This window comes from Orcinus orca, chromosome 1, assembly GCF_937001465.1.
Source record: "Orcinus orca chromosome 1, mOrcOrc1.1, whole genome shotgun sequence".
NCBI classification, from domain to species: Eukaryota; Metazoa; Chordata; class Mammalia; order Artiodactyla; family Delphinidae; genus Orcinus; species Orcinus orca.
The window spans coordinates 6,978,565-7,005,047 of NC_064559.1; the positions used below are offsets into that span (position 1 = coordinate 6,978,565).

General features: G+C 43.2%; 1 protein-coding gene across 1 annotated transcript in view; it reads left to right on the plus strand.

Moving 5' to 3' along the window:
• EFCAB2 (EF-hand calcium binding domain 2) overlaps positions 1 to 23,192 on the plus strand; it is a 146,504-nt gene extending 123,312 nt beyond the window's left edge. The window contains exon 7 of the mRNA XM_004284522.4: positions 3,441 to 23,192. Coding sequence (XP_004284570.1) covers positions 3,441 to 3,556 — 116 coding nt within the window. The 3' untranslated portion in view covers positions 3,557 to 23,192. The remainder of the gene's footprint in view (positions 1 to 3,440) is intronic.
• The last annotated feature ends 3,291 nt before the right edge of the window (positions 23,193 to 26,483 follow it).

Below are 26,483 nucleotides of genomic sequence, written 5' to 3' on the forward strand. Positions count from 1 at the left end.
TCAATGTCATTAGTATGACATGCCCACTGTGTAGGTGAGGGATACTAAGCACAGCGAGAGGTAATGATACTAAAATCGGCTCCCTTTCTCAAGGAAATTATAGTCTTATTGGAGGAAATAAAACCAACGTATAAAACAATTCAAAATATAAGACAGTAGAAAAATGTGAGTATCAGAAGATCAATGTGGGCTGGACCAGCCTGGAAAGCTTGGTCTGGGAAGACTTAAAGAGAAAATAGGTTTGTTGAGATGGTAGAATTACCTGGGGGGGTTATTGAGAGCAGGGGTAAAATCTTCTGCATTGTAGCACCTCCCACGCATAGTAAGTCTCAGCAAATATTGGTTGAATTAACGAATGAGTGAGGAGATGAATGTAGAATGGGTGAAGGGGCTGATGATGGGGAGACATAGATTGATAGAAAGTATGAACAAAAACTGGGAGGTGGGAATGAGCACGATATTTCGGGAGCCTGTGAGAAGACAGGGCCCAGAGGGTCTTGTTGGCAAACGGTAGGAAATGAATCTAGGCCGATTGACTGGGATTAGATTGCAGAGGCCGGGGCTCAGGAGAATTCATCCTACGGGCAATGGAGAAGCATTGTAGGGTTCTGAGCAGGTGAATCACACAATGCAAGAGAGATTGTGGGAAGGTTAATCTGGTGTTGGTAGGTTTGTGAGATGAGCGAGAAAGAGGAGAGACTGGGGAGACCAGTTAGGAGGCTAGTTCAGCATTTTGAAGGGCTGTATCTGGCAGTGGCAATGGGAATGGAAAGAAGGGATTGATGCAATAGGACTGTCTACAGAAGGCTCCACAGGTCATGATGAGTGACAGAGTGCCGGGGACAAAGATGAGAGCTGAGTCAAAAGTAACAAGGCTTTGGCCTGGACGACGGGTATTACGGTAATGCTACTGACTGAAATAGAGCAATCAGAAACAGGCTGCAGTGGATACAGAGACAGTGCAACTTTTCACAGTGTCCACAGAATATTAATCACTTTGAGAATATGCATTCTAAATGCCCAGGATATCGTATGGTGAACATAATAAATCACATAGAATCAAGTTCCTGCAAGATAGAAGTCCACATGTGTCCAGGTATGTGTGTTGTGTCAGACAGCGTTTAGCAGCAGGGAAGATCTTGAAAAACACTTTTTGAACAAACACATATTGCTGCCTATGTGCCAGGCAATGTTCTAAGTGCTATTCAAATAATAACACTTAATTCTCATAACAAGCCTATGAGATAGGTAGTATTATTATCATCTGCGTTTTACAGACAGGAAAACTGAGACACAGAGCGGTTAAGTGACTTGCCTGGGATCTTAAAGCTAATGAGACAGTAGAGCATTTGAACCCAGGCAGTCTGGCTCCCAAGCTTGTGCTTTTAATCCTTAAGCTATTTTCCTCCCATCCTTAATCAAATACTACGTATCTCTTTCCTTGCCTTCGGAAGCAGTGACCACCTTCCATATTTTTTTTTTTTTTTTTTTTGCGGTACGCGGGCCTCTCACTGTTGTGGCCTCTCCCGTTGCGGAGCACAGGCTCCGGATGCGCAGCTTCAGCAGCCATGGCTCATGGGCCCAGCTGCTCCGCAGCATGTGGGATCTTCCTGGACCGGGACACGAACCCGTGTCCCCTGCATCGGCAGGCGGACTCTTAACCACTGCGCCACCAGGGAAGCCCACCTTCCGTATTTCACTGTGAGCAAAACCTTGTTCCAAGCAGTCTAGTGTGGTTCCTGGACCTTGAGTTGGACTGCTGGCATGCAGATCCAGTTCCACCACCCGCTGGCTGGGGCTGCCTGCCTGTTTTCTTTGTGTGCTGGTGTCCTCAGCTGTAAGTGGGGATAGTAGTTCTTACCTCTCATGAGGTGGTTGGGAGATTAACTTAGTTAATATCTGTGAAGCACTAAGATCAGTGCCTGGCACACGGTAGTTCTCGATAAATGTTTATTGTCAGTATTCTCATAAGGACTTACATGCCCAGCAAAGTTCATTGCCAGTGGATTTAGTATTTAACAATCAGGTTATAAGAAAGATTCAGAAATTGTCTTTTGGGGCTTCCCTGGTGGCACGGTGGTTAAGAATCCACCTGCCAATGCAGGGGACACGGGTTTGAGCCCTGGTCCAGGAAGATCCCACATGCCGTGGAGCAACTAAGCCTGTGTGCCACAACTACTGAGCCTGCACTCTAGAGCCCGCGAGCCACAACTACTGAGACTATGAGCCACAACTGCTGAAGCCTGGGCGCCTAGAGCCCGTGCTCTGCAACAAGAGAAGCCACCGCAATGAGAAGCCCACGCGCCGCCACAAAGAGTAGCCCCCGCTCTCAGCAACTAGAGAAAACCCGTGTGCAGCAGCGAAGACCCAATGCAGCTAAAAAATTAAATAAATGAATAAATAAAATTTAAAAAAAGAGAAATTGTCTTTTTAGGCATTTTAGGCATTCTTTCTTTCCTTAGGACGTAAACATGATTTCAGAAGAACTCAAGCACGTTCCCATTGTTTGGTAATACTATCATCATTGTCATAAAAATCCCCACTTGAATAATTTCTGCATTATTAACTGAATTCCACCTTAGAAAGCGTTGTTTGTAGTGGCAGGTGACAAACTCAGAAATTTACCTGCTTGGATTAAGACTCTTTAGGGGTGAGCTGGCGATTTGGATGTTTCTGTATTTTTGTTTAATATCAGCACAAAGTTCTATCTTAAATAGATGACAGTGTTTCCAGTGTTCTTCCTGAATTTGCTTTTCATCTTGGTGAAACCAATATCCAAGATGGCCTTCAGCTATTACCCGAATCCAGCTAAAGCCCACAGATTTTCTATCCAGCTTGTGGTTTCATTTGACAGCAGCACTGGGCCGAACTATAGCAAAGAGGACTGTTTTGAACTGGCTGATGAATGCATCTGTCACTGGGTGCAGCTGGATCACTAAATTGACCTACCCTGGTTAGAGAATATTCATAGACATTGTCATAGCTTAAACCTCTGTTATCTCTTCTTCAGCATTTCTGCATAGCAACCAGTTAATCCTTTCTTCATACCCTTACTAAATATAATGATTAGACTCCCTGTAAAACTATGACTTCAGGTTAATCCTTTGGCGATTTTAGTGGTTTTAATTTAAGTAAATAAACAACCTTATTTATGATGTTTTCGTGTCCTCCTGCTGTTTTGGCTGAAACGATTGATTCTATAGGTTGCTTGAGATACGATACCTGCAAGGTAAAATAACTCCAGAATTTGCCAGGGGTCCCACAGCATGCTCTTTGAACCTCTGGACTGTCACGATGTGCTGGCTTTATGGCCCCAGGGAGAGTAATTAGAGACACAATGGGGGATGGTGGGGCTCCACGGCAGTTAAGTGGGCTAGTGGAAAGAGAAAAAAAAAATCAGAGGATTGTAAATGATGAGTTTCCCTTCTTGTTCTTCCCAGGTGAGCGTTTTTCTCAGGAGGAAATGGAAGAAATGTTGTCTGCTGCAATTGATCCAGAATCGAATTCAATTCATTACAAGGACTATATAACAATGATGGTGATAGATGAAAATTAAACACTCTACAGACTTCATTTCTAATTGAAAGATCATTTTAAGAATTGCTTGTCCTTGTTAATTTCACATTTTATAATTCCTACATATTGCTAATTAATGCCTTGTGACAACTATTTCAAGATATTTTGTTTTTTAAAGGTGATCATAACAGTGTAAAACACAAATTTATTTAGTATGTCTAGCCCTATAGAATGACAAACTGCTAATTATTTTAAAACTATTCTTAAAATATTTAACATTATCCATGGATTGTTACTAATTGTCTACAATTAAATCCAGGTTACTTTCAAATTAATTAAGCTGACAAAATGAAGAATGATTAGAATGACCCAAAGTTTTGCATGTAAAGATCTTGGGTTGGGGCAGAATGACCATAAATTGAAAATGAGTAGTAATGTGATGACAGCTTCTTTTTAAAACAGCGAACACTTCAGCAATCAGAATGTGGAAGGAAAGTCATTGAAGCCGATATTAATAATTAATGTCTTATGAGTGCCAATTATAAATCTCATTTGAGATGATAGTAACTTAGCATAAAAATTTAAATTTGCTGATCTTGCATGTTACCTGCCATTTATGGAATAGCTAAAGGAGTTGAGATAATTGAACCTTGAGCAAAGAAGACTGATTGGAAATTGGTAATGTAAGGAAGTGGCGATTCTCTTGTGGTCTTTAGAATTCTTAACCTATTCAGAATACCTGTCATGAGAATATTGTCCTGAATACTGAGTAAGAAAATGGAGAAATGTTATGGGGTGCAGGAGGTACAGCTGTTGAAAGAGCGGGATAAAGTTATCTGAGCACAAAGAATCACAATGGAAAAGCAAAGGGGAAAGTAAGATAAAGGAAAATGAATAATCTTCCATAACCTGTATCATTCTTTCATACACACACACACACACACACACACACACACACAGTGATCTCTATTTAAAGATGCTTCACCACTACATGTGCCTATGTATACATATAAACATTTAATGCTGCTTGTGATTCTTCCTCCTAGGCATGCAGGGGGCTGCTACTTAAGAGACTCTATCATTGTCCATTCATTCATTCATGAAACATTTACTGAGAATTATTAGATAATGTACTAGGAGCTGGAGTTGCACGGTGAATCAGTCCCTAACTAGTCGAGATCACAGTTTAGTGAGGGAGACCTGCAAGTCAATCAGCAACCACATTTCAGACAGGGCACATGCAGGGCCTCTAGTTGCTTTCTGAGTGAAGAGGACGGTGGTAGGTTACAGAGCTTGAGGAGAATGGTAAAATTTGGAAATATCTCTTGTGGGAAATGGGAGAAAGAGTTGAGAAAGAGCCCATGTAAGAATTTCAAGAAATCCTGGAGGATTTTGTTCAGTAACTCGGGCCCACGAGCAAAAATGATGGATTGTTGTATTGATTCAGGGTTAAGGTTTGTCATCTTAGTGAGATGGAGGCAACCAAAGGTCAAGGGAGTAGAGGAATTCACAAGAAAGCAGTTGTAACAATGCTCTCTGGAGTCTGAGTAGTAGAGATACATACAGGTAGGAGTGGGCTCTCAGACCGAGAGACGGAGGCAGGGCCTCATGGCCTCCAAAGGGGCAAACAGCTGTGCAGGGGGAGCGAGAGATGATGGGCTTTCCTGCCATTCCTGAGTAATTACATGCTTTGCTTGAAATTTGACTTCACTGTGTTTTTAGAGTGTTCCTTCATTCTCCTATGTTATTATTATAATTAATAATAATAGCTAACATCTGGGGACTGCTCACTATGTGCCGGGCACTGATCTGAGTGCTTTTTATATATTAGCTGATTTAATCCTCCCAGGCACCCAGCGATATGGGTCACAGCTATAAGGGGTTGTATTCATCAGTTTGTGCTAGGTTATGCTGTGATACCAAACAACTCAAGAGCTCAGGGCTTACTACAGTAAGAGTTCTTTTTTGTTCACGTTTTGTGTCACCTGGCATCGGCTGGGCCTCTGCTTCATGTGTCGTCTTCGTGCAGCTCATCTACTTCCTAAGCAGGGTGACCGTGTGTCTTGGGTTACCCAGGGTGGTCGCAGCCTACGTTTGTTGTCCCAGTGTAGTTGTTAATAGATCTCCCTCTTGGAAGTGTCCTGGTTTAAATGATTAATATGTGGTCATCCCATTTGAAAAATAGTGAATAAAAATGATGCTGAGGAATCATCATTTATAGAAGGTTTTATGAAAAGTAACCACAGAAGTGTGGTAATGGGAGGCATTTCTTCCTGCACTGGTGTCCCGAGATTATGCCGGGGTGAGAGCCAAGTGGAGGCCTGATGTGCCACTCACTCCGCCGTGCTTGTTTAGAATCGCCACCCAGAGATGAACACGAGCCACATGCCCTTAGGCCAGGGCAGAGAAGTATGAGGCAGGGGGTGTGGTGACCCCCAGAGCTTTAGCAGACAGGTGGCTTATGATAGGCGACACACTGCAGCCGGAAAGGAGGGTGCCAGAGACATGAACACCCTTGAAGGTGGAAGTATACCCAGAGGCATATCATTTAGCAGCAGCAGCCTGCACCAACATGTAGCGTGAAAGCGTGTGCTGGTGCCCAACGCATAAGCCCAGGCACGGACTTGTTCGGAGCCCACAAGGCAGCTCTGACTTGTCTTCTCTAAGCCCGTTACCCTGCGTGACCCTGGTCATACCAGAGAAATGCAGGCTGGTGAATTAGCCCCAGTCGCTTCATAAATGGTGATATCATATTCTTTTCTCGGGAAGGATGCCTCAGGATTGGGTACCCCCAAGTCTCACCTTCTAGAATTCTTTCAAAAGTTCTGACTGATGTCAAACTTCACTCCCCGTCTCAAGGAAATACTATCTCTTCAGTAGTCATAAGAGTTAGCTTTATGGAATATGATTCACTTTAGCACAAATTTGTTTTTATAAGGCCATGAAAAAGTACAACAGGCTTCCCACAGAAATCTCATCTTTATCTCCTAGCTGCAGAATAAATGTAGCATATTTGCAAAAGGAACACTTTTCTTGGGGGCTTCCCTAGTGGTGCAGTGGTTGAGAGTCCGCCTGCCGATGCAGGGGACACGGGTTCGTGCCCCGGTCCGGGAAGATCCCACATGCCGCAGAGCGGCTGGGCCCGTGAGCCAGGGCCGCTGGGCCTGCACAAAAAGGAACACTTTTCTTTATACTCTAACAATTTTGATCCATATTTTACCTCTTTTCACTCATCTTAGCCCTCAACATCCAACTTAAATCACAATGGCATTTTCCTGGCAAGAAGAGTGCTTGGTCTCCTGTGTAGATAGTTTGCTTGTCCTTATGACTCTGGGCTTCTGCAAAGCCTGCCATACCAGGCCCTGTGGAAAGACAGGTCCGTTCTCACACGTCTGGGCTGGGGAAGCTGCATGACTCAGGGTCCGGGGTGCAGGCCTGGCAGTCTGGAGATCCTTGCACCCTGACCTAGGCTTTGCTTGTGACTCAGTGTGGATCAGGTGCTTCCCTCCTGTGCATCTCTGTCTGGAAAATAAAGAGCCCAACTCTAGTTCTTCTTCCACCTTCCAAAAGCAGGGCAGATGTAGTCCCCTTTGCATGTACCAAATGTCCGAGTGTCCAACGGTAAGAGATTAAGAAGAATGTCTGAGACGACAGGCTGGTTGGGATTTTCACTGGCAGGATTATTTTCTGTGGAATGAGGTGCATTTAGAGCTTTCTCTCCTTCCTTCCTGCTTTCCTTTCTTTCCCTTTTCTAACTGCTTCCAGTTAAGAAAGTACCTTGTTTATATAGCCAGTTCCCTATAGAAGATCCATGTCTCTGCATTGCCCCTTCTGGGCAGGTTAAGTAAGCAGAGATCCTCATGGTAACATGTGCCCTGCCTGTGCCAGGCGTGGCTGTCTCCGAGGCCTGCACCTAGTGAAAGTGTAGGTTACTTATCACCTGCTTAGATGCACCTGGGAGGGGGTGCTTGTTAGAAATTCAGACTCCTGGGTCCCATTCCAGACCCCTAGAACAGACTCTCTGGAGGTGGGACCCAGGAACCCACATTTTCACAGATATTCCCAGGGGAGCCTTACGCATGCTACAGTGTAAGAACCACTGTCTGGGGCAGTGTTATATTGTGAAAGTGTGGGATTTGGAACTGGGCTCTGCCACCTGGTGCGTAGGTGATTGGTGCACATGTTTAATATTGCTGGGTCTCTGCATCTTATTCGTAAAGTGGAAAGAACACCTACCTTACAGGGCTGGTGTGTAAATGAGATAATGAAAGTGAAAATTCTTTAAAGATTAAAGTGTGACAAATGATTATTTACAGGAAAAACAGCAAGGGAGGGAGAGAGGAAGGGAAGGCGCAAAAGGAGAAAGAGAGGGCATGGGAAGGAAGGGAGAGACAGACAGGTAGGCCAACCTGCTGCCTGGGTATAGAGAGTCAGGAGTGTGGGACTGTAGGTAGATAATAATATGATCTGTGGGGTGAAGGTGATGAGACACCTGAGGTACTGGTGGAGATACCAGGAGATTCGCTGTCGTGGTGTTATTAGTTATAAGCGGTCACGTTTCTTTCTAGAATGTGCAATTAGGAGATTTTAGGAGATGGTTTGTCGTTTTTTTTTTAATTGTAATAAAAACCAGCTGGCGTAAAATTTACCATCTCAGCCATACTTAAGTGCACAGTTCAGTAGCGTTAATAAGTATATTCACATTGTTGTAAAATAGATCTCCAGAACTTTCTCATCTTACCAATCTGAAATACCATACCCATCAACCAGCTCCCCTTTCTCCCTGCCCCCAGCTCCTGGCAACACCATTCTACTTTGTTTCTATGAGTTGGACTACTCTGGGTATCTCATATAAGTGGAATCATGCAGTATTTGTCCTTCTGTGACTGGCCTATTTCACTTAGCTTAATGTCCTCAGGGTTCAACCATGATGTAGCATGTGACAGAGTTTCCTTCCTTTTTTTTTTTTTTTTTTTTTTGCGGTACGCGGGCCTCTCACTGTTGTGGCCTCTCCCGTTGCGGAGCACTGGCTCCGGACGCGCAGGCTCAGCGGCCATGGCTCACGGGCCCAGCTGCTCCGCGGCATGTGGGATCTTCCCGGACCGGGGCACGAACCCGTGTGCCCTGCATCGGCAGGTGGACTCTCAACTACTGCGCCACCAGCGAAGCCCCTCCTTCCTTTTAAAAGCTGAATAATATTCCCTTATTACCACATTTTGTTTATGCATTCATCCATTGGTGGACACTTGAGTTGCTTTCACCTCTTGCCTATTGTGAATAATACTGCTGTGAATATGAGTGTGCAGGTATCTTTTTGAGACCCTACTTTCAATTCTTTTGGATATATATCGGTAAGTGAGATTGCTGGATCTTTCTTCTTTAAAAACCAAAAAAAATTACTATCAGTCATAGTGCTTTTAGAGCAACATGAATTATTAATCTCACCCCCTGGAGAAAATGCTCTTATTCATTTGAGGAAAGGTGTTTCATTTTTCTGAAAAAAATATTCACAAAGTTGAAAACTTGGGGCCAACTCTAGTTCTTTGGAGAAAGAGATGAGATAAAGCGGCACATTCTGAAATTCAGGACATAGTTTTATGAGTGACTGAACAAAGTGCCAAGTATCTCTTGGTACTTCCCTAGTAAGTCTTCAGCTACTCAGTAAGACTTCCTGAAAGAGGCTTCTAACCATTTATCGCTGATTATGGAATTTATTGAAGTATGGATTGAGTATCACCTGACTTTAAGTATAGCTTTAAAAATGTCGAGGTTTATTTTTGTGTTCTGAACGCTTAGTTTCTAAATGTCTTGCTAATTATGATGGCTCCGTTCTGGACCTGTTTACCTGCTCAAGGCATGATATTTATTTACTTAGGCAGAGTTCAGTGATAGTGATAGTAAAGGTAAATCTATTTTACAACCATTCTTCTTGACAATTTACAATATTTCTTAGTTACTTCTCATCAAATCGGATGAGACTGTCATAGTTTTTACCTTGGAGGAGAATTGTAGCTCTGCCATTTTCCTGAAGTTCACTTCTGTTTAGAGTATTAGTATTATTTTCAATTCAAGGTTACTTTGTAGGAAACTATTTTAGCCTCTTATCAGTTTATTAGGGCTAGTTTTTTTGTTGTTGTTGTTGTTGTTGTTTTTGCTGTACACAGGCCTCTCACTGTTGTGGCCTCTCCCGTTGCAGGCTCCGGACGCACAGGCTCAGCGGCCATGGCTCACGGGCCTAGCCGCTCCGCGGCATGTGGGATCTTCCCGGACCGGGGCATGAACCCGTGTCCCCTGCATCGGCAGGCGGACTCTCAACCACTGCGCCACCAGGGAAGCCCCTATTAGGGCTAGTTTTGTTAAAACTAGATAACACCTGTGAATCCTCCGTTTACCTGACACCCATAACATTAGTAAGACCACTGCACTAAGCAAGGTGAAAGTGTGTGTGGGAGTGAAGGCACCCACATGCTGCCCTTGGGACACCTGCCTGCCTTCCTGATAAGTGATTGCCTCACACACAGATCCAGTGATGATGTTAATGTCCATCCGTATTACATGTTGGTGAGCTCTCATTCTAATTTTGAAGATAGTGTATAAATTAAAACAGAAATTCTAATTTTCTTGCTGCACCCTAATCAGTTATCTCCCTTTCAATGTAAAATGTAAAATCCTCTAAAAATTATTATGGTACTTTTAAAGCAAATTGGAAAATACCAGTAAGCAAAAAGAAGAGAAAACCCAAGAATATGTATTGCTATATAACTTCTTCGGAGTATCACTGTGGAAGCCATCAGTTGGAGTTCTTTGACTCTAAGGACAGAAACAAGCCTGCTTAACTGAAGCAAAAGGGGATTCACAGGCTGGTACCTTGGCTGAGGAAGGGGTGTTCACAGAGCCCACAGGAGCCAGGGGAGCCAGGCTCAGGGCAGACAGGAGCCAAGCAAGATTCCGGAGGCAAAGAAGCAGGGAGCAATGCATAGCAACCATCTCATGACTGGCACAGCCTGTCCGGGGCCGCTGCTACAGGGGTGACCCTGCACTGACTCAGGTCAGGGTCCTGGGAGAGACAGCCCAGGGGTCATCCTAAGAATCACTCAACAAACAGCTACACTCAGTGAGGGGGAGAAAACACTCCAGTAAGAAGTCAGGTTGCTATCGGAGAAATAAATAAACACCATGAATATCTGTTATAGGTTCATATTACACATGCTGTTATGTAATCTACACTTTAATACCTCATGAACAATCTTTCTCTGTTCATGTATATTGACCTAAAATATAAATCTTAATCACTGAATAGTATCTAATTGTTGGGATGTACCTTAATTTATTTAACTAATTCCTTATTCCTGGTTATTTAAATAATTTTCAAATTTTCTCTGTTATAATAAATTGTTACGTACATCACGGTAGTTAAATCTTAATTTAATTATTTGCTTAGAACATATTCTTAGAAATGGAACTGTCGGGTCAACTTTAAAGAGCTGGGAACCTTTTTAAAAGCGTATTGTTAATGTGTTTTCAGGCTATCCCAGAGGAAGATTGTTCTCATATCCCGAATCCTCATCAGCATTTTTTTTTGTTTTTAATTTTGCCAATTTGATAGGCAAAAAATAATCTCATTGATTTTTTGAAATTTGCATTCTGTTGATGACTTGAGCTTTCTAAAGTCTCACGACCATGTATACTAAAGAATTGAATTGGATTAGCTCAAGGAGGCACCAAATTTGAACCTCACAGATTGTTTTGTGTCAGAAAGAAGAACCCCTTGGTCGTTGTGAAGTGGATCCCACAAAGCACAGCACTACAGGCAGAATCTGAATTCAAGAGGTACACTTTCATTCTGAACGATTTTCACTTGGAGGAGGTGATTAGTCAGAAAGAGCCACTGTTGCACAGAACAGTTAGCAGGAGATGTCACAGATATTCAAGCAAAGAAATAGGACCTGGGGAAATAAACATGCAAATGAGAAGTGAGGAATGATCACCAAAGCAAGAACACGAGGCCCCGACTGGCCATCTGCTCCACTACCCGCTTCTTGGGATGGGAATGTGTTTCCCAGTGTAGTTCATTTGCTCATTCAGTCAACATTTATTGAATTCCCACTACATGCCAGACACTGTTCTGGGCACCAGAGGTGCCGAGGTGAATAGGAGACACAGTCCTCGTCCTTGAGAGATTTCAGTCTTATGGGAGAGACAGCGAGACAAGTAATTATAGCAAGGAATAGTTGTTCAGCAATGCAGGCGAAGTGCTTTGGCATCAGTGCAGAGCAGCCAGCTCTGCTGGTGGCACTCGCAGAGTACTTCATAGAGGAAGTGATAAGATGAACCACAAATGGCTTTTGTGCTCGTATTGGCAGTATTGCTGCCAGTCCAGGGTGGGAGAGAATGTTCCGGAATGGGATGGCTTGAGGCTCCTGCTGAAATAGAATTATAGCATGGCTTAGGGTGCAAAATGGGCCTGCTTTTGGATCACAGCTGCGCCAGGTACAGGATATGTGACCTGGGAAAAGTCATTGATGTGTCTGTACCTCTGCTGCCCAGCTATGAAATGCCAGTAACCATATCTACCTTATAGGGTTATTCTGAGCATTAAGGGCTACCTGCACAGGAGTTGATAACGGTATCTACAGCACTCAGTAAATATCTGTTGAATGATGAATATAAATATTTTCTCTATATTCTAAATCTTTAAAAATTATATAATGAGATTGGGTCTAGATACTTGCAGGATTTCTGGGAATAAGAAAAGCTGTTTTCCTAATCCAGTGACCTCAGGGATTTCATGGAAAGGATTTGCATGGATTTCATGGATTTCATGTCATTTTAACTTCATTCATCTCATAAACATTTATTTAGTGATATTCCATGCTAGGAACTGCTCTAGTAAACAAAACGAAGTCCCTGCCCTTATGGAACTTAAATTCTCTTTGGGGAGATCAACAATAAATCAATAGATATATCTGTCATGTGGGGATAAGCAGTAGTGGAGAAAAACAAAGCAAGATAAGGGGTAAGAGAGTGATGGGGTATTGTTCTGGCTAGAGTGCTGTGGACGTGCTGTCCAAAGAGGTGACGTGTGAACAGAGACCTGGAAGACAGGAGGCAGTACTGGGGATGAGCATTCCCTGCAGAGAGGATATCAAGTGCCAAGCGTTTGGCAGCCTGAAGGGACAGCAAGGAGGCCCCCGAGGCTGCGGTAGCCTGAGTGAAAGGACGAGTAGGAGCTGGGGATGGAGAGGTAGGCGGGGCCCAGGCCCTGTGTGGGCAGGGAAAAGGCCTGGATATTTGCTAAACGTGAAGAGAAGCCATTGAGTACTATGGAATGAGCTAGTGGGCTGTCACGTGGGAGACTGTGTCTCAGACCAGGGTGATAATGGTAGATGTGGTGAGAAGTGGTTGGATTTGGGATCCATTTGAAAAGCAGAATCAAAAGAATTTCCTGACAGATTAGATGTGAGTGGAGAAAGAAGTGTCGAGGAAGACTACAAGGTTTTGGCCCGAGTGACTGGGTGCCATTAGTTAAAGTTTAGGGGGAAGATGAAGAGTGTGGCGGGGGTCATGTTAACATTGAGAGGCCAATTAAACATCCAGGTTGACTGTCCAAGCCTGGAGCCCAGGGGAGAGGCTAGGCTTGGAGCAGTCAGTAGATAGATGATGTTTAAAGCCATGGGTTGGATGGGATCGCCTAAGGAGGGAGCGTGGATAGGGAAGAGGAGGGCTCTGAGGACTGAACTTGGGGGTAGTCCACATTTAGAGACAGGGAGGAGAAGCAAGATCGGCAAAAGAGACACAGGCGGGGCTTCCCTGGTGGCGCAGTGGTTGAGAGTCCGCCTGCCGATGCAGGGGACACGGGTTCGTGCCCCGGTCCGGGAGGATCCCACATGCTGCGGAGCGGCTGGGCCCGTGAGCCATGGCCGCTGAGCCTGCGCGTCCGGAGCCTGTGCTCCGCAACGGGAGAGGCCACAGCAGTGAGAGGGCCGCGTACCGCAAAAAAAAAAAAAAGACACAGATCCTACTGTGTCCCTACCCACCAGTGCCACTGAGGGACTCTGTTTAGACTCTCACCCAGTTCTTTCTATTCAGTGGTCCTTCAGATTCCCTGAGACAAACTGGACTTACCTGGATTAGAAAATACTACAAGTATTTTATGTCCAACTCAATGACAGCTCCAGTGTTTTTACTTGCTTGTGAAATCTGTTAAATCTCCTTTTATCTCATTTTAAGTGAGCTATCCTGATCCCCGTGATTGCCTGAATTTCTTTTAAACTCTCTTGATCTTCGGTTCCAGTCACCATTCTTATCCTAGTGGAAGTGGGTTGAGGCAGGGCCTGATTGGCATTGTTTTGGGGCTGCATTAGAAATTAAAGGGGCTAGATCTCAATGAGCCAGTGTGGTACCAAAAGTAAGCCATTAACAAAAATTTTGTGTCTAAAGGTAAGTGGGAAGAGATTGGGGGTTCTTCATTTTATAATAATTCAGGAAGGAAGGAACGGATAATATGTGACTCTCAGGTGTGACAGGCAACCATCACACTCTTGTGCCTGAAACAGGACTTCGTTTTTCTAAATCAGATCTGGCCCCAAGCCCCTACTGGCCAGTCATGTTAGGAAGAGCCCTCAGTTGACCTCGTGTCACACAAGAATCTGGGCACTTACATGGTACCTCTAAAATCTAACAATTTTTGTCAAGAACATGACAATCATTGAACGTCAAAACTGACTTCAATCATTGTCATCACCACTTATCACCACCTGACAAGTCCTGTCACTTTCTCAAGGAAACTAGAATGACCCTTGTGAAAAACTGATGGGCACCTGAGCACATTCTTTAAAAACAGGGCTTGAGACTTCCCTGGCGGTCTAGTGGTTAAGACTCCAAGTTTCCACTGCAATGGGCACAGGTTCGGTCCCTGATCAGGGAACTAAGATCCAGCATGCCTCATGGCACAGCCAATAGAAGGAAAAAAAAAATAGGGCTTTTTCGACAGACTTTTAAAGGGAATATTTATTATTTATTTTTATTGAAGTATAGTTGATTCACAATGTTGTGTTATCTTCTTCTCTACAGCAAAGTGATTCAATTACATATATATATACACACACACACATTCTTTTTTTATATTCTTTTCCATCACGGGTTATCACAGGATATTGAATAAAGTTCCCTGTGCTATACAGTAGGACCTTGTTGTTTATCCACTCTATATATAATAGCTTACATCTGCTAATCCCAGCCTCCCACTCGATCCCTCCCCTATCTCTCCTTCCCCTTGGCAACCACAAGTCTGTTCTCTATGTCTGTGAGTCTGTTTCTGTTTCGTAGATAGGTTCACTTGTGCCGTACTTTAGATTCCACGTGTAAGTGATATCATGTGGTGTTTGTCTTTCTCTGACTTATTTCACTTAGTGTGATAATCTCTAGTTGCATCCGTGTTGCTGCACATGGCATTATCTCATTCTTTTTTATGGCTGAGCCCTATCCCACTGTATGTATGTAACCACATCTTCTTTATCCATCATGGGAATATGTTGACGTGAGGGTTGCTAAGACTATAGTGAAACTGTAGCAGAGAAGGCTGTGTGAAAGCCAAACCATTGAGAATGGGAAATTCATTCCCCTCCCAACTGCCCACCAGCCAACCGCAGAGCCCCGGCAGCACATTACCTCCTGACGTTAGAACCTGACGGGGGTCATAGGTCTACCTCTCCTGGCTTCCCGCTTCCCAGGCCCGGAGACCACCTGCATTCTCCAGACAGGTCAGCTGTTTGTTTGTTTGTGTAAAGGCTTTGATTCTGCCACGTTTGCAAAGGAAGCCCAGTTCTCTGGGACTCAAAGCACAGTTTGCCCCCTTGAGGGAGTGGGCGGCGTGGAGGAGAGGACGAATTCTTTTTCTTTTTTTCTTTTTTAACAGCAGTAATAACAACAACAACAAAATAATAACTCTGTAAATTGTCCTGCTAGGCAGAGAGGATCCTCCCACTTTCAAAAAGACTCTGATACGCATGTTTTTGTGGTGTTTTATCCTGGAGAGTCAGCAGGCAAAGGTACAATGAACCCCACGTAGGATCTCCTTCCTCGGCAGCCATCGGCTTAGGGCTGATCCTGTCTCCATCTGCTGGTATCACCTCCCCCTCATTATTCTGCAACAAATGCGAGACATCATTTCATTTCATCCATAATTTTTCAGCATGTATATTTAAAAGATAAGGATTCTTAAAAAAAAACAAAACACAACCACAATACTATTATCACCCCTCAAGAATTATAATTGCTTAATATGATCAATTATCCAGTGTTCAAATGATCAGTTTTCCCACAAATGTGATGAGTGGCTTTTAGAAAAACAGTTTATTTGAATTAGAAGTCAAATGAGATTGATTGCATTGTGATTGGCTGGTATGTTTTTAAAGTTTCCTTTGACATTTAGTTTTCACCTCCAGACTTCTTTTTTCTTGACACTTAATTATTGAAGGAACCAAGCTGTCCTGTAGAGTTTCCCACAGCCTGGATTTTGCTGGTTGCACCCTCTGGTATACACGTAGTTGAACGTGTTCCTCTGACTTCTGCAACTGGTAAATTGGGCATTGGATCTAGGCTTGATCAAATTCAGCTTTGATGGGGGGGCAGGGCAAGATGACTTTTTAGGTGTTATGTCCTTCCATCAGGAAGTATGTGGTATCTGGTTGTCTGCCTATGATGTCAGTGCTGTTAGTGATGAATGCTGGGTTTATTAATACATCAGGGGCTATGAAATGGTGATAATCGAATTCTGTCATTCTTTCTTCACTTATCAGTTGAAATTGTTCTTTAAAGACAGATATTTCTCATCTGCTCTTCAGTTACCCTGTGGTACATTCCTATAAGAAAGGCAGGATAAATGTTTGAATATTTTCCTTTATTTACCAATTTTCAAAATAATGATTTGGCCTCCTAGCATTCTCTAACAGTGATCAGTTTTTTTAGTATCATTATAAACTTATGACTGTTTGGTATGTTTCAATCCACTGTAGTTATCTTTTTTACTGATGCTCACGGTCTTTGGTTAATGAAAGCCTCTCAGATTGGATTCTGAGCGCTTCCTAAGTGTATGATATAATGATGTTTTAAGTTGATCTTGTATAGTATTTAGTTTTTAATGACATGTTGTCAATCTTTAGTGACCTGAAATCAAGGCCAACAGTGGCCTTTTCTAATGATGTGTTATTAGACAATAAGTAGAGGAAGAAGAGTTTGGTTTGTGTTAGAGATTTGCAGGTCCCCTTACCTGCTTTTCCATCACAGTTCTGCATAATAGTACACAGGCACAAAACTCACCAGGTAAATGGGGATCAAAGACATCTCCAGGACAGTTTATGAGCAGCCTAATAGTTTCTGATTCTAGAAGATAGATTGGAGAATGTAGCTGGAACCTGAGGCCAAAGTGTGGGCCTCTTTCTCAAATCAAGATAGGCTATGGGGAAAGCAGTGCATGTAGAACCTCTGAATCCATTGTTATGATCCGTGTAATAAATGACTTTTACATCCCAGTGGCAGAGGGATTTATTGGTTGCCTTAATTTCCTGTTTGTTGGTAGAACAAAAAATACAGGAGAGGCAGGCCCAGTACAGACTTTTCAAAAAAGTGGTAAAAAGCAGTAAAAGCAAAGCTTAACACATACCCTTGTCTGGGACCAATCATATTTGTCTTCTTCATAAGGGAAGGACCACGTTAGCAGTTGGAGACAGCCAGGGTTGTTACTGTAGTACTCGACCTCCGTAACAAGGAGGCGGATTGCAGGTGTTCCTCTCCACAGGTAGGAGGGTGAGTCCAGACTGAGGAGGTCTGTGGACCACCACTTGGCTCAGAACTCCCTGGTACCAGGAGCAAGACCCGTTGAAGAAATGTGGACAGGGCTTCCCTGGTGGCGCAGTGGTTGAGAGTCCACCTGCCGATGCAGGGGACATGGGTTCGTGCCCCGGTCCGGGAGGATCCCACATGCCGTGGAGCGGCTGGGCCTGTGAGCCATGGCCGCTGAGCCTGCGCGTCCGGAGCCTGTGCTCTGCAATGGGAGAGGCCACAACAGTGAGAGGCCTGCGTACCGCAAAAAAAAAAAAAAAAAAGAAACGTGGACAGAGGAAGAGTGGCTATGTGTAGAGTGGGCTGTTAGAGGCTGGCCAGAGGGTGACAGCAAAAGAAGTCATGTTCACCATCTAAAACCCATAAAAATAGACCTAAGGAGGGAGGGTGGGTTCGGGGATAGGACAGAGTAAAAAGAGGCAGGGGGCAGTAGACTGAATATACAGAGCCAGAGACAATGACCAACTGGTTTCAAGGGACTTTATGGGGACATTGGAAATAAGATGGGGTGCTTGCTTTGATGGAGAAGGTGGGGACATGAGGGAAGAGTCTATGGATGGAGCACAACCAAGTTTAAGTTGATTTAGAACTGCCTTTGCAACGGACTCATCAGCAGTTTAAGTGATTAAAAATGGACTTTCTGTTAAGAAATTTCAACACAGAAAGAATGGGGTAAATGGACCCCCATGTATCCATTACCCATTAATCTTGCTTTATCTACTCCCCCTCCACAGTTTCCCTCACCTCCACCCTAACTCCTGCTGGATTATTTCAAAACAAATTCCAGACGTCACATCTGTAAGAGCTTTGATATTACCATTAGCAGATAATGATCTCTTCCTCTTTTTTCCACACAACCATGAAACCATTATCATAACAAAAAATTTAACAATGATTCTATAATATCATCTGATACACAATCATTGTTCAAATTTTCACAGTTGTCTCATAAATGTCTTTTTACGACTGGTTTATTCCAATCAGGGTCCAAACAAGATCCATACCTTGAGTTTGGTTGATGTGTCTTTTAGTCTTTAACACTCCTGTCCACTTTTGTTCTTGCTCTTTATTTGTTGCAAACCCTGGCTGTTGGTTCTGTATTGGTTCGATTTCCCACATTTTGGGTTTATCTGATTGCATTTCTGTGGTGGTATTTGACATGTCCCTCTCTTCCCTGTATTTTCTATAGACCCATTGTTATATCTAGAGGCTTGATCAAATTCAGGGTCAGTTTTGCTTTTGTTTTTGCTTTTTTATAAATCAACTTCATCGGAGGTGGCATATTTTCATCGCCTTCCCACAGGTGGCATGTAATGTCTGAGTGGTCTCTCTTTTCATCACTTGCTCAGGTTCAGTTGCTGTCAGTGTGATCCAGCCAGTATAACATTCCCCATTAACCTTTCCCTAATGCTTGCCTATAAATATGATTTAGTAGGAGTTGTGAAATGGTGATTTTTTAAAAACTTCTATCATTCTTTTTGCATTTATATGCTGGAATTACTCTTTTTAGGATAATTTTCCTTCAAGGGCCATTTGGTTTCTTTGAAATGCAGTATGTACAAGCAAGGATACAGCAGTTCCCTTCATTGTTTTAATTTTTCAAAAGAAATATTTCTTGATTTCTTTTAAAAACATGCACTTTATTTTTATAATTGTATGTGTTACAGGTGGGGCTTGAAATTGCCTGTGTTCTTATCAGAAGCGTAAGCCCCCATTTGGCACCTATGCCAGCCAAGGCTACATTGGGTAACATTCTTACCTTATTATTTTCTGGCATTTACAGTGTTTGCGTTACCATTTACAATGCTGTTTCTGTCACGGTGAATCTGTCTTTTCTTTAACGTAGGTGGAAGTGAAGTGTTTGGGTTTGACTTGCCTTAATAAAGCTGCTGCAGTTTGATAAAGCAGGTTTCAAAGATCATAGGGTTATAGGGAAAAAGATGATTTAAAATAATGATATAAATAATAGCACAGCAAGAATTCATAATAATTCTGAATATAATTCTTCCCCAGCTTAAACACATTAAATAATCAACTAACACACACATATATTTTTGTGTATTTTGATATTTAATATATTTAAGTTATATGTCAAAATAATATATACTGAAAAATAAGAAAATCACTCACACAACTCATTTGCAACTTGTTATTACTGTTTCTTCCACTTTAAATTTGGTCATTCAACAACACACATTTGTTACCACTGAATTTGGAGTTGTAAGCCAGGTAGAAATTTGGGTTAATTTCTGCAATAATCAGGATTAACCAGATAATTTTAAAATTCTCTTTAGCTAGCTATTAAGAATTCATATGATATGGGAAATAGAACTATTTCCAAACAGTAATAACCTAACTCCAAAGAAAGATTGCATTTCTAATTCCTTGATGGACATTATCCAAATACATGGCTAAGATCCAGGCCTCGGCATCCTGAGAGCAGTGAAGCAATGGTGGGGGTGAGTGGGCAGGGGTCAGCACTGCCTACAGAGAGAAGTGGAAACCATGGGCCTAAAAGGGAGACAAGAGGCACAATCAGTAACAGTTGAAAACCGTGCTGGCAGGAAGGTGATTGGGGTGTCATTCCACCAAGTGGGTATGCACACCGTGAGACCTACAGGGCGCCATGCCGGGGGAGGTCGGCACCGGCAGTTTTATTGGCTTTAGGTGTTTGCAAGTTGCAAAAAGTGGAGGTTGGAGCCAAGAGTCAGGATGTGGAAAGAAAATGTGTGTGCATTTGGGTAACAGACTTTACAGAGCCAAGTGGGCATCACGCTGTTCACTGGCCCAGGCCCTCTGAGACTGCACACTGCATGCCATCATTGACCTCCTTAATCAACACGAAATCAAAGGCTGATCCCGAGCTTTGCAACTCTTCTCCAAGTTCCTCCCCCACCCCTGGGCCTTCTGATCGGAGGACCTGGCCTCTTATTTCACAGAGAATGTACACCCTTAGGCTTGCACGCTCTCCAGTCTCGCTCATCTAAGACCAAATGGCACCTGTAAGATCTGGGGCCAGAAGGTGCAGATGCCAGGCAGGGATCGTCCCGGGAGTGTCTCTGCTCCTCGGGTTTGGCGCCAGCACCTGCCTCCACGTTGCCCTCTCCTGGTGTTCAGGTCCCTTAGTTCACAGGCCTTCGGAGTCCTCACTGCCCCCCCACTCCACCACTGCCCAAGCTCCCAAAGCAGCCCTTTAATTCCTGACACTCTCCATTACCAGCCCGTGCCAGCCCAGATTCCCTCTGTGTGCAATCGTGCAGCGTGCAGTCCTCTTAATCTCTAAATTTACCTTTGTTTTTACTCATCCCTACCTCCTAACCTCATTCTCAGAAGCCCTCACACTCTCTTCAAAGCCAGCCTCCTCCTATGCAGTTGTCCCCGCTCCCCGGTTGCATCAGTGTGGACCTTCCTCTATCAAATATTCTCTTTGTCCTTTTAGCTTTATCTTTATCCACGTGCTTCTTTCTCTCAGACCATAATCTTATTCAGGTCCACGCCATCTTTTAAAAGACACCTTCCCTTCCCTTAGATGTGTTCCCCCCGCCCCTGCCATGGCCATGGTCCCTCTGTTTCCCTCCGGTCACCGCCCAGCAGTTTGAAAGAGAGTTCCGTCCTCTCTGAGCTCACACCCGCACCTCCCTCTGTCTCTCCGGCTCCGCAGTCTGCCTTCCACCTTCATCACTCTACTCAAGCTGCGGTGGAGGTCACCCCCGACATAGCAGTTGCCGATGCCGGTAACCTTGTTCTAGGCCTTAATCTATTTGAATTCACTACAGCATTTCCTGCTTTTGGGATTCAAAGACATACTCATTCCAGATTCTCTCCTTTCTTGTTGATGACTACTTCTTACCTCTGACCGATGCCTCTTTTTATTACTATCCTTAAATATTTAGTGTCCCCAGGATGTGAGTCTTAGCTTTTCTTCCTTAATCCTCTCTCCACGTGGCCTCTTTCATCCCTATGATCCCATTTACCACTTACAAGCCAAGAACTTCCATACATAAACCTCGAGATCCAACCTTTTGCTGAGGTTTTCACCCGTGAATGTCCTGCAAGTCCTTCATATGCAGCAAAACCTACAAGAGGAGGCTCTTCCTCAACCATCTTGTTTGCCCAACCTAGACCACATGCGTCAGTCACTCAGGACCTGCCTCACTGTCTCTGGAGTGTCCCTTCCGCTCTACTCCTGTAATACAATATGGTTCAAGCCCTCATCATCTCCCTCCTAGATTATTGCAGTGGTCTCCTAATTCTGCCTCTAGCTCCACCCAGTCCAATCCATTCTTCATCTGCTTCAAGAAGTATCTTTCTAAGTAGGTAAGGTCATGGCACACGTCTTAGTATGGGTTTCGTCAAAAGTGGCCCTGAGGGCTTCTCTGGTGGCACAGTGGTTAAGAATCCGCCTGCCAATGCAGGGGACATGGGTTCGAGCCCTGGTCCGGGAAGATCCCACATGCCGCGGAGTAACTAAGCCCATGCACCACAACTACTGAGCCTGCACTCTAGAGCCCGTGCCCTGCAACAAGAGAAGCTGCTGCAATGAGAAGCCTGCGCACCACAACGAAGAGTAGCCCCCGGTTGCTGCAACTAGAGAAAACCCACGGACAGCAACGAAGACCCAACGCAGCCAAAAATAAAATTAATTAATTTTTTTTAAAAAAGTGGCCCTGAGACAAGGATTCTGGTCCTTGATTTATTTGGGAGGTGATCCCAGGAAATGATACTGTGGGAGTAGGGAAGTGAGATGGGAGAAGGGAAGCCAGCCAGTAAGGGATGTGTTATCGAGCCAGATACCAATGTGAGTAACTGGAGCTGAGTAACCAGTGGAGTCACTGTGGAATATATGCCTCAGACTTATCCCACCTGAGGGGTGGGAGAGCTGGGGTATTTATACTCCAGCTCTCATCAGGCATTGGTTGGGGTGGGGGAGAGGTACCAATTCTGCAGCAGTTCGTGGCCCTCCTGCAGTGCTTGGAGGCAGGGAGCCTGTGAAGCCCTCAGACAGGGAAATCAGACCAGCTATTAAAATGGTAAGGCCCAAGGGACTATGTGAGGGGCACAGATAATGTCTCCTCATCACCGTCCTGCTTAAACCCTCCACAGGTCCCCTCTGCCCAAAGACTGCCTTTCCAGCCTCCTCTCCTGCTTCCTCCCTGCAAGCCTTCCCCTCCATGCACATGGGCTCTCAGGCTCTTCCCAAACACAAGAGCTCTCGTGCCTCCACCTTCATGCCTTTGCACATGTTCTTGTCTCTGTGTCATCTTTCTCTTTTAGGTTAACTGATTACACTGTTAACATATATTGAGCATGTGCTGCAAGCAGGTCATTTACTTATGTTAGTTTATTTAATGGAACCCTTATAATAAATTTATACATTGACTTTTTAAAAATTACTGTCTCCATTCTACAGGTAAGGAAATTGAGGCTCAGAGAGGTTAACTAATGTGCTTCTGGCACAAAGCTAGCAGCGGCAGGGCCGTGTTTTGACATCCAGGATCCCTCTGCTCCAAAGCCTGTGTTGTGGGTTAACCACGAAGATGAACTGCCTCATGCTTCTGGACTCATCTCAGCGGTGACCTGTCATTACTCTTTCTATCTCCACTAGATATTCTCTCCTCGTCTTCCCATACTGTGCTGTACCTTTTTATATGTGTGCGTTTTTTTTTTTTTTAGCAGGAGTCATTTTGTAGCACAGTTATTTATTCATTCACCTGACTTCCCTTTTAAACTGTAAGTCCCTCACGTTTCATCTTGACTGCCTGGCCTGTTGTGTACCTTGGACTAAGGCCTTCATTAACTTTTAAAATTAAAACTAAGCTGAATTAATATTAAAATTCGACTTTTGTTTTCATATCATGCACACAAACACTGAGGAATGAATCTTCTTAAAAAAGATAGGGGCCTGTTTTGACTTTTCCAGACATACTTTGCTGGGCAGGAAAGAAAGAGGTACAATAACTAATGGTGCATGGTTTGCGTCCTCGGGAAAGTCTCCTGAAATACTAGGTGGCTTTCCATCTAAGCAGTGTTCCCCCCAAGGGACAGAGGCAAGACCCTTACTCAAATCAAGGGAGAGTCTGTTTTCTTCTTAGTTTATGCACAGAAGACCAAAACATTACCCAAAAAATTCGTTAAAGCTCTTAAGTCTCTGTGATTTGGAGCGCGTTTTTAAAAATTGTGGTAAAAATCACGTAACATAAAATTTACCATCTTAACCATTTTTAAGTGTACAGTTGTTATATTCACGTGGTTATGAAACAGATCTCCAAAACTTTTTAATCTTGCAAATCTGAAATGGTATACACCCTTTAAACAACAACTCCCCTTTCTCCCTGCTCCAGCCGCTGGTAACCACCGTTCTCCTTTTGTGTCTATAAATTTGGCTACCCTAGATAGCTCACATGAGTAGAATCATACAGTATTTGTCTTTTTGTGACTGGATTACTTCACTTACCGTAATGTCCTCGAGTTTTGTCCTCGTAGCATGTGTCAGAATTTCCTTCCTTTTTCAGGCTGAATAATACTCCATTGTATGTACATATATTTTGTTTATCGTGCTGCTAACAATACTTGCATGCAAATGTTTCTTCAAGAGTCTGTTTTCAGACAGTTCTGGGTGTACTCTGATGCTTTCGCAAAAATGTTCCTATAAGAGGGTTTCATCTTCAAGGAATTCACGGAAAAGACTCTGACAAGTACAGGTTTCTGGTAACTGACTATACTGCCGAACTGAATGAATAAGCATTTTCTGAACTCTAATGAAAAACTGATGAATTGATAAAAGCGCTAACAAAAGATCAAGATGAAAAAGAAAATTAATTACATGGGACTGAGTGAACTGAGGATGATTATAATTTTTGTGACTTTCTGTTTGAATTTAAAAAAAAATCCCACAAGGACTCAGAGGCAAAAAATATACAAATCAATTTTCACTGTAAAGTAAAGGAGCTGTTACAGTGGAGGATTCCTGGACTGAATGTCAATATTATGACATGGTATGAGTGTGTTTCGTGTTTGGTAATTGCAATCATTGTTGCTTTTGTTGTGGTCATCCATTTACAATGCTTGCTGTCAGTTTATTTATCTCTTGTAAAAATAAAATACAGTGTGTGTGTGTAAGTTGTGAAAGAAAAAAAAAGGAAACTTTTAAATTCCTGAAAAAAAAAGTCTGTTTTCAGTCCTTTTAGGTATATACCCAGAAATGGGATCTCTGGATGATATGGTAGTTCTATCTGTAATTTTTTGAGGAACTGCCATACTGTTTTCCATAGTGGTTGCACCATTTTACAATCCCACCAATAGTGCACAAGGCTTCCAGTTTTTTTCACATCCTTGTCAACACGTTATTTTCTGGTTTTTTGATAGTAGCCATTCTAATGAGTGTTTTGATTTGCATTTCTCTGATGATTAGTGGTGTTGACCATCTTTCCGTATCCTTGTTGGCTACTTGTATATTGTCTTTTGGAGAAATGTCTATTCCAGTCCTTTACTCATTTTAAAATTGGATTATTTGATTTTTTTTTGTTGAGTTGTAGGAGTTCTTTATATAGTCTGGATATTAACCCCTTATCACATATGAGATTTGCAAATATTTTCTCCCATTTTGTAGGTTGCCTTTCACTCTGTTAATTTGGATGCACAAAAGTTTTAAAATTTGATGTAGCTGTACTTGTCTGTTTTTGCTTTTGTCACCTGTCCTGGGCATGTTGATAGGACATGTTTGAGTCACGCTGGCAGTGGCTTGTGGCCACAGAAAGGCACCAGTGGACGACTCCCCCTCCAGAGCCCTGCCATCTTTGCTCCTTAAAAGGCTATTGAACTGACACAGCCAAAGGGGTTTAAGGTTTTCGTGTGGACTTATCCACCCTAAAATGGGAGGGAGAAAGCTTCTTACTGGGAAGAAACAGTACACTTCTTACAGGTGCAGTGTAATAGACTAGCTTACAGAGTGTTGAGGAAAAGGATACTTTTCTCTTTAATAAAAACAACAGAAAAGAACTGCATATGCAAACTTGTAAAAACCCGACTACACAATCATATACTGAACCTGCTAATAAATATATCCTAGGAAAACAAAGACCAAAAAACACAGACTTTGCTGCTAAAAATTAACTTTATAATTTACTTTCTGGCAATAGGGGATAATGAGAAAGAGCAGAAAAGACATAAGAAAGACAGAGGGGAGACAGCCTTCCCCCTCCTTCTTCAGCCTTTCCTGGGTGGGTGTTTGGCACGCGTGCGCACTGTGCTGAGAGCGCCAAGTGCGTGTGGGTGGGTTGGTGCCAGGAACTGAGGGTGACCTGCAGACGACAGCGGTGCCCAAGCCCCTACGCGCTTGCTGACTGCAGGGCAGAGTGATTGTAAAAGAAAAGCATGGCTCTCTCACCCCCTCGGTCTCCCACGAGTCATTTGCAGAAAAAGAAGGAGCTATGAACAATTTCTTTGCAGTGCACTTGGACTTTTCTAGGGCTGCAAAAAGTAAGACTAATGAAGGGGACATGAATCTTTTAGTTTCATGATTTCTATGGATTTTGGCTTTCTTACCTCTTGAAAGTATTTCCAGTGCCTACTTTCTTTGTCTCTCTTCTCTTCACTTTCATGAAAGACAGCTTTTCCCTTCTGACTTTGAAATTTCCTGTATAAACCACATGCTACCTCTTGTACCTGAGCCCATTTAAGGGAACGTAACAAGAAGCCTGGGGACTTCCTGAAAGCCCTCTGTTCCACCAGCTGAGTTGAAGGATTTGACTATGATTGTTTTATATGAATGATCCTTATTACTTTAATTATTTCATTTAAGGTCATCCTTAAGATTAGTGGAGTTTAAAAGAGATATCTGTAGCTGAGTGAGACAAGGTCAGTGCAAATTTTATACATGTGTGTTCATATGTTTAGAGAGATATGTGAAAGCATGTGATTTTCAAACTTCTTTATACTCTATTTTTTACTGTGGTAAAATATACATAACACAAAATTTACCACTTTAACCAGTTTATGCATACAGTTCAGTGGCACTAGGTACATTCACAATGTTGTGTAGCCATCACCATTGCCCATCTCCAGAAGTTTATTATTCTAAACTGAAGCTCTGTACCCATGAAACAATAAATCTCTGTCCCTGCTTT